Source organism: Sander lucioperca, chromosome 24, assembly GCF_008315115.2.
Source record: "Sander lucioperca isolate FBNREF2018 chromosome 24, SLUC_FBN_1.2, whole genome shotgun sequence".
Lineage (NCBI taxonomy): Eukaryota > Metazoa > Chordata > Actinopteri > Perciformes > Percidae > Sander > Sander lucioperca.
Genome location: NC_050196.1, coordinates 4173586 through 4181631, shown reverse-complemented (window position 1 = coordinate 4181631; position 8046 = coordinate 4173586). Strand labels below are relative to the sequence as shown.

Below are 8046 nucleotides of genomic sequence, written 5' to 3'. Positions count from 1 at the left end.
AACATCTGTGGACTCACATTGAATTATATAGCTAGAATACCCGAGTTGGTTACTCACAAAAACTATTGAGACACAACGAGTTAAGTGATGCTGACTGGTCCTGGCTAACGCCGCCATGCTAACCCTGCTAACTGCTAACCTCCGCATGAACACAGGCTTTTATGACTAATTCTAAGCCCAAAAAGTTTGTCTGTCAGTTGGGTACAGAGCTCCGCATGAGCACGGGCTTTCATGACTGTCAGTATAGCCAGCATCTAACGTTAGCTACTCCGCTGTGCTGTGAAGTAATGTCTGGCTATATGAGACAAGCGTCTAGCAACATTGTTGTGGATGCTGCGGTCTCAGCCTGGCAACCTCCGTAAACTTTGTGTCTGGGGAGGAGGGGGCTGGGGAGACGACGCTCTCCAGTATTTCGAATTTGTACTGCGGTAACTATTTTAAACACTAGCTGTCAGTATTACATGTTGCACCTTCAATATCCTAATGTTACATATAACTTTTGGACTCTGGGAAATCAGGAATTAAGTTTGTTCTCATTGTTTAAAATGAACAGGTGACTGTATGTAAATGCCAGTGACAACAAAGTTTTGAGGTAATCAACGGATTATCAGGCACTGCTGGGATTTGAACCCAGGATCTCCTGTTTACGAGACAGGCGCTTTAACCTCTAAGCTACAGCGCCTCATGCTTTTAAAAGAAATGGTATGCTCAGTGTGTTCCTTTAAGGACTTCTGTAATGTTAAGTCTTAACTTCTCTTTTACCTTGTATGAGCTGTATAATATACAGTATACTGACTGATTGATGAATTCTTCCATTTACTATAACTGATATTTTGCTGAGGTTTGCACTGTTAAAGTCCCCAAGAACAATGAGCAGGGAGTCTGGATGTTAGAATGTGACATCATTCTCAAAAACCTCTTCTGAATTACTAGTAGGTAAGAAATGAAGGATATGTAGCAATGTTCCTCTCTTTACTTACTTACATGAACCCAAATCTCATTTAGGCCTACTGTTCATCATACTGATGTAGCTTTAACTTTCTTAGCTAACTTGACAATACCAACACACGTTAATACGCAGTTTATGATGCATTTTTCTCACTGAGTGATGAGTTGAAGAAGCAGCCTCAACCTGGAGGAACTGCAACGGAAGAGCAATAATTCATATTTCTCCGCAACCTTGATGAGAGGAATTATCTTTTTGGAGTAAATGGGAATTACTATTTTGGGGCAAGCTCTTTCATGCCATAGTTGGGAAATTGAGGAGAGGGTTAAATAAAATGGGTAGAAGAGTTAGAGAAGGTCATTATTGTTAGCAGTGGAGCCGACTGACACATTGTGTGTAGCCTAAGAAGTTACTACATTAAAGTTTTATAAAAGCTTATCTTCGCCTCCTGTAGTTTTATGTACAGCGGAGCAACAGAACAGGAGTGAACGAGAGCTAATGGACAGTAATTAACTGTGATAATTAAAAGTGATACCATGAAGTACGCTGTTACAGATATAGCTCCTGTCGGTACCATGCTAACGCGATTAGCATTACAAGTTCTAGAAACTCCATAAAATCGATAACGTTAAAATTGCACACAAGTGAATTTACCTTCTGTAGACCACAGGCTGTGGGGGGATTTCAGACAGGACACTGCAGCACAGCAACAGTGCTCCGTTCAGACCGAAGCTGCAGGTAAGAGACAGAGAAATGTGTTCGTGTCACAGACTGTTTCCCCTGTCTTTCTCCATGTGTCTGTGTTGTTGCCGTGGTGATTCCCTCACTCTCCCAGCTCCTGATTGCTGCCTAGCTGATTCACCTGCTCCCAGCTGCACACCTGCAACCCATCCACTAATCAACACTGCACCATAGCAACCACTCACTGCTGGCCAGATCCTTGGCTGTTTCTCACTCTCAAGGATTCAAAGAACGGACTTGTGTTCTTGGGGAGAACAACCTTGCTAAATGTTCTTGAAAGAATGGACTCGCAAGTTCACAAGCACAGAAAACGCTGTTAACCGTTTGAGATGATGCGTTCTTCCTGTTATTGTGCAACACCCCCAGCACAGAGTCTGCCTGCAGTGCTCCAAAATAACAGCTAGAAATAAAAACCACAACAATATAACCACTTTATATTTAAACAAGCTCCGGACAAGAAACCCTCATTTTTTTTGTTTATGTTTTAGCTTAAACACCCCTTACTTATTCAAAAGAGTGGAATGCGATCCCTACTATTATTAGTGTATTACTTTTAGTCAGTTAAAAATAAGTAAAAAAAAATAAGCATGCCTCTCTGAATGGGTAAACACTGGCATGTCCTAGGTGTCCCTATTAGTGTTATGTGGAATTATCATTTATATATTATTGTAGTGCACTGTATATGCCCAGGGACAACAGATAGAAATTAGCAATACAAATTAGAAATGTTGGTGTCTCCCCTTTAGTCTACATAACATGCCGTAGCATGTTACCACTTTATGTGCAACTGTTAATTTATCATACAGACTGAAACTCAACTTCTAATTTAAAAAGAAAATCTGAAAACAAATACACCAAAAAAAGTACGAACTAAATACTAAATCTAGTATATAGATAGAAGCAGTGTTGCCACAGTTACTTTGAAAAAGTAACTTAGTTACTTTACAGATTACTTGATTTTAAAAGTAACAAAGTTAGATTACAAGTTACTTTATTAGTTACATTCAACAACTTCCGACAACACCCCCACAGCCTCAACATAAAAATGACAACCGGTTTACTGTGAGGCAGCTCGGCATTGCCAGTAGTAGGGATCTTGTTTATTATGGCACGAAAGAGAGCGAGTCAACCGTGTTAGGGGCAGCATTTCCGCTACAACATACTGCCCGATCAACTTCTTCAACTCTCCCCCACTTACTGGTTTTGCACCAAAGTCCAGCTTTTGTTGTTTGGGTGGACCTCCTGCTCTCTGCTTCGCACCACCTGGTGGGACTTGCTCTGTAAGTTTGACTGCAGTGCTGCGACTCCAAATGTTTCTTCAAATTTGACGTAGTGTTTTTGTAGCTAGAGAGCACTTTGTCGCCACCAGCACAGAGTATACAACGAACCTTAATATTGCCGTCTTTAGCTGACACAAACTCAAAATAGTGACTGTATTTCCAGCTAGGAAACGCGCATCTCTCTCCTCCCTCCATTGTTGTTTACGTTTGTGTTGCTGCGTGGTACAAGTGAACTGTCCACATGCTGAAAACGTGACTTCACTCCCCGAGACGCAAGAAGAAAGCAAAAAATATATATTTTTACTAAGGAAAATGACAAAAATAGTAACGCACAGTGACTTGGATAAGTAACTTTAATCTGATTACTGGTTTGGAAATAGTAACGTGTTAGATTACTCGTTACTGAAAAAAGTGGTTTTACCACGCGTTACTAAGTAACATCACTGGATAGAAGCTAAACAGGTATCTCTCTCCCAGCCTTTGCCTGCTGCGCTGTGTGTGTGACTGCTGGCCAGCGAGGTTGTTTAACTCCGAAAAGGCAGTTAACCATAACTTCCCGTTAATCTTATGGACATGTGTTGTGATATTTAAACAAACAATCCGTCAACAACAGCAAAATAAAAGCCTTGTATTAACGAGAGCGGTCTGAGAGACCTCCAACTTACAGCGGGGTGTCCGAGCGTGACTCTCCGAATGGGTAAACACAGGCATGTCCTAGGTGTCCCTATTAGTGTTATATGGAATTATCATTTCTATATTATTGTAGTGCACTGTATATGCCCAGGGACAACAGCTAGAAATTAGCAATACAAATTAGAAACGTTGGTGTCTCCCCTTTAGTCTACATAACATGTTACCACTTTATGGGCAACTGTTAATTTATCATACAGACTGAAACTCAACTTCTAATTTAAAAAAAATCTGAAAACAAATACACAGAAAAAAGTACGAACTAAATACTAAATCTAATGTATATAGTATATCGATAGAAGATAAACGGGTATCTCTCTCCCCCGCCTTTGCCTGCTGCGCTGTGTGTGACTGCTGGCCAGCGAGGTTGTTAGGCCGCATGCGATTGTGGAGTTTAACTCCGAAAAGGCAGTTAACCATAAATTCCTGTTAATCTTATGATGGACATGTGTTGTGATATTTAAACAAATGCTCAGTCAACGGCAAAATAAAAGTCTTAACGAGAGCGGTCTGAGAGACCTCCAGCTTACAGCGGGGCCTCCGAGCGTGACTGTCCCAGAGACGAGCTATCAACCCCGGCAGGTGCTAGCTGGCTGTCGCATCACTTTATGGAGCAAATTCTCAATACGGCATCTATTTTCGTAAGACTGCCTATATTCTAAATCTACACAGTTGATTGCTTGCGTAAAACGTTCTCAGAACTAAATTTAGTGATGAATAAGATGGCAAAAATTAAAATTGTCCCGTTGTTGGTCCGCCTATGTACCGGAAACCTGACCCTCGCTGAGTGCCGAAATGAATGTTGGGATACAGGTGCTGCCGTGCAGATCATTCAAGTTACCAACCAATGCATCCTCTGTAAAATGGGCGTGTCGAGAACATTTCTGAGAATTTGAATTGTTTTGAAATGCAAACTTGTGTATTGGGACAGTACTTTGGCCACAGAAGATGATGTTTCACAGGGTCACAAGAACACAAGTCCATAGAAGAACACATATTGAGAAACGCCCCTTGTCTTAGCTACAGTGGTAGTGGCACAGCTTAGTCACTTGAACTTTGCATTTCAGAATTTTTCCATTTCTGGCCGAGTGGTTAGGGCGTTGGACTTGAAATAAAAACGTGTCTCCCCACGCAGGTTTGAACCCTGCTCACAGCGATATCTAACTTCAACAATATCATACCTGCAGAGCTTGAAATAATGATTACAATTTTTTATTCATAGAGCACTTGTCAAAATACACGCTACAAAGCACTTTACAAAACAGCAGAATAACACATGACATGCAGTCATAAAAATATCAGGATATATATATATATATATATATATATATATATACACATAAAGACTATTAGGGGCTTTAAACCCTGAACAATGTAAGGAAGTGTAGTAAAACATTTTAAAAGAAATTAAAGACCGTTCAAATACATTTAGACTTAAATGACTCAAACGTGATTAAAACTCAACATTTTTAATAAGTTGGCTGTAAAAGTTTTAAACTTAGTCAAGTTTTTGACTGTTCAGATGAGATCTTGAGTGTAACATTTCATAGACTCTTTCAATTATTTCATTATCAATTACTATTTATACATCTGTATTTATAGTACAATATCATCTTGGTTTTGTGCCATAGCCCTCAGACCTCCATCCCCAAAAAGATAAAACTGGTGCACAGCTGGTTCAGTCTGAAAGAGTCCTCCAGCCTTCCTTAAATACAGGGGGCGGAGTGGTTTCTCTCCTTTGTGGATTCTCACGTGTTTCTGTAAGTGTTCACTGTCCAAAATCTTACTTACAGATTGAGCAGCGAAATGGTTTCTCTCCTTTGTGGATTATCATGCGTTTCTGTAAATGACCACTCCGTCCAAAATCTTTCTTACAGACTGAGCAGTTAAGTGGTCTCTCTCTTGTGTGAGATTTCATGTGCCTCTTCATATCTCCATTGGTGCCAAATCTTTTCCCACACTCAGCGCAGCTAAATGGTTTCTCTCCTGTGTGGATTCGCATGTGTGTCTGTAAATTTCCACTTACTGTAAACGCTTTCTTGCAGACTGAGCAGCTAAATGGTTTATCTCCTGTATGAGATCTCATGTGCCTCTTCACATCTCCATTGGTGCCAAATCTTTTCCCACACTCAGCGCAGCTAAATGGTTTCTCTCCTGTGTGGATTCTCATGTGTGTCTGTAAATTTCCACTCTCTGTAAACGCTTTCTTACAGACTGAGCAGCTAAATGGTTTCTCTCCTGTATGATATCGCATGTGCCTCGTCACATCTCCATTGGTGCCAAATTCTTTCCCACACTCAGCGCAGCTAAATGGTTTCTCTCCTGTGTGGATTATCATGTGTGTCTGTAAACTTCCACTCTCTGTAAAAGCTTTCTTACAGACTGAGCAGCTAAATGGTTTCTCTCCTGTGTGGATTCTCATGTGTTTCTGTAAACTTCCACTCACTGTAAAAGCTTTCTTACAGACTGAGCAGCTAAATGGTTTCTCTCCTGTGTGGATTCTCATGTGCCTCTTCACATCTCCATTGGTGCCAAATCCTTTCCCACACTCAGTGCAGCTAAATGGTTTCTCTCCTGTGTGGATTCTCATGTGTTTCTGTAAATTTCCACTCACTGTAAAAGCTTTCTTACAGACTGAGCAGCTAAATGGTTTCTCTCCTGTATGTGATCTCATATGCCTCGTCACATCTCCATTGGTGCCAAATCTTTTCCCACACTCAGAGCAGCTAAATGCTTTCTCACCAGTAGTACATCTTGAATCACTAACAGGAAATGTATCATTATTCAGAGAGTTTAAACCTGACCGAGGTTCTCTGGTCTGTTCACTGTCATCAGTCTCAGGTTCAGAAGCATCTCCAGTCTTGGCATCAGTGTCTGGTTGTAAATGTGTATCTGGATCTGATTTCATTGCTGGTTCTGGTCCTCCACAGTCCTCTCCATCAGCTTCTGTTTTGATCTCTTCAGTTTGTCTTTGATGAAGCTTTGAGAACTGAGGTTTCTCCTCATCATCTTCACTCTTCACAGGGACCGGAGTGAATGTGAACTTGGTGATATCCACCTCCTCCAGCCCTTGAAGCTTCTCTTCATCCTGACTGATCTGGAGTTCCTCCTGTTCCTCTTTAATGTTTGGGGGCTTTGTGTCCTCCTGGTCCAGACTGGAGCTCCACTCCTGCTGATGTTCTTCACCAACAATCACTTTCTGGACATCTGAAAGGAAAAGGTGAAACACAAACTAACAGCTATTAGTTTTTTTTTTTTTTTTTTTTTTTTTTTAATTATTGTGAAAGGAGAATTTCAGCCAATTTTTACATTAATTTTGATAACTTTAGCTATGCGAGTACTTTTGATAGAAAAAACCCTGACCCGAATCAGTGCAGGTAACACGGAGAAGCTGCAGCTACGTACTACAAGCGTCCCCTGAGCTAAAACGGCAGTGGTCGGGGCAGATTTTAAAGTGCCTTTGTGCCTCTTAACAGACACAAAATGCAATTAATATGTCTGTGCCACATGAACAGGGCCCTTACGTGTCAACGTTTTCAACTCAGACATTCTTTAAATTCACCTACCCTGGTCCCTGTCTCGATCCTGCCAGTAGCTAGCTTGCCCTGCTAGCTGATAGCCGTTAGCTGTTAGCTGCCATCCGGTGAGTGTATTCAGACAGGCTTTTGTGATAATCATCCCAATAACAATCCACGGAGCGGCGGTGGTGTTGCTATGTCCTCCACTTACTGAAGGCTAGCTTAGCTTGCGCTTGGAGCAGCAAGTTCATCTGCCTGTTTCCCCTCCGTCTGTCTCGTTCTTTCCAACTCTTGTGAGGCTAGTTCTTCGTCTGTATACTCGGGTTTGAATAACTAAGGACGACCATCAAACTCAAAAGGCTCTTCCGTGTGTTGTATATCTGCTATATTCTCCATAGTTATGTTACTCCAAGCTTCTTCCCTTGTAAAAAACGCCGCTCTTCACACACTAAGCTCCGATCTGCAAACTACTGTTTACCTTTTCCTGCTACAACTGAATTCCCAGGAGACAGCGCGATGCTACAGCTAAGCTTCAGTAACGCTATTACTGTGCAAGCCACAGACATCGTTTATCCCGTTTCCATGTAGTTACATAGTCACTGATATGGTCATAACCACTACTGTGCTAAATTACCTATTTTGAGGGGGAAATAATCTAAACCTTTCGCTGCGAAGGCATGATCTGTCCTATGCAGGACATCCACCATACCACCGGGCACTCCGTGGATTGTATTTGGGATGATTATCATAGAATACTGGCTGAATACACTCACCGGGCGGCAGCTAGCAGCTACTACCGCACTACTGTTTTTTTTAGGGGGGAATAAACTTCAAGACGTGACATGACCTGTCCTCTGGAAGACATATCCAC

General features: G+C 41.5%; 1 protein-coding gene and 1 non-coding gene across 3 annotated transcripts in view; both read right to left on the bottom strand.

Annotated features, from left to right (window-relative positions):
• Positions 1 to 609: 609 nt before the first annotated feature.
• Positions 610 to 682, bottom strand: trnat-cgu. The gene has a single exon. It is a non-coding gene; the product is annotated as a tRNA-Thr (tRNA).
• Positions 683 to 5026: 4344 nt separating this feature from the next.
• LOC116057800 (gastrula zinc finger protein XlCGF17.1-like) overlaps positions 5027 to 8046 on the bottom strand; it is a 39462-nt gene continuing 36442 nt past the window's right edge. For both annotated transcript variants that reach the window (XM_035998347.1, XM_035998348.1), the window contains exons 3-4: positions 6232 to 6864; positions 5027 to 5895 (exon numbers count right to left, since the gene is read on the bottom strand). In XM_035998347.1, coding sequence (XP_035854240.1) covers positions 5441 to 5895; positions 6232 to 6864 — 1088 coding nt within the window. In that variant the 3' untranslated portion in view covers positions 5027 to 5440. The remainder of the gene's footprint in view (positions 5896 to 6231; positions 6865 to 8046) is intronic.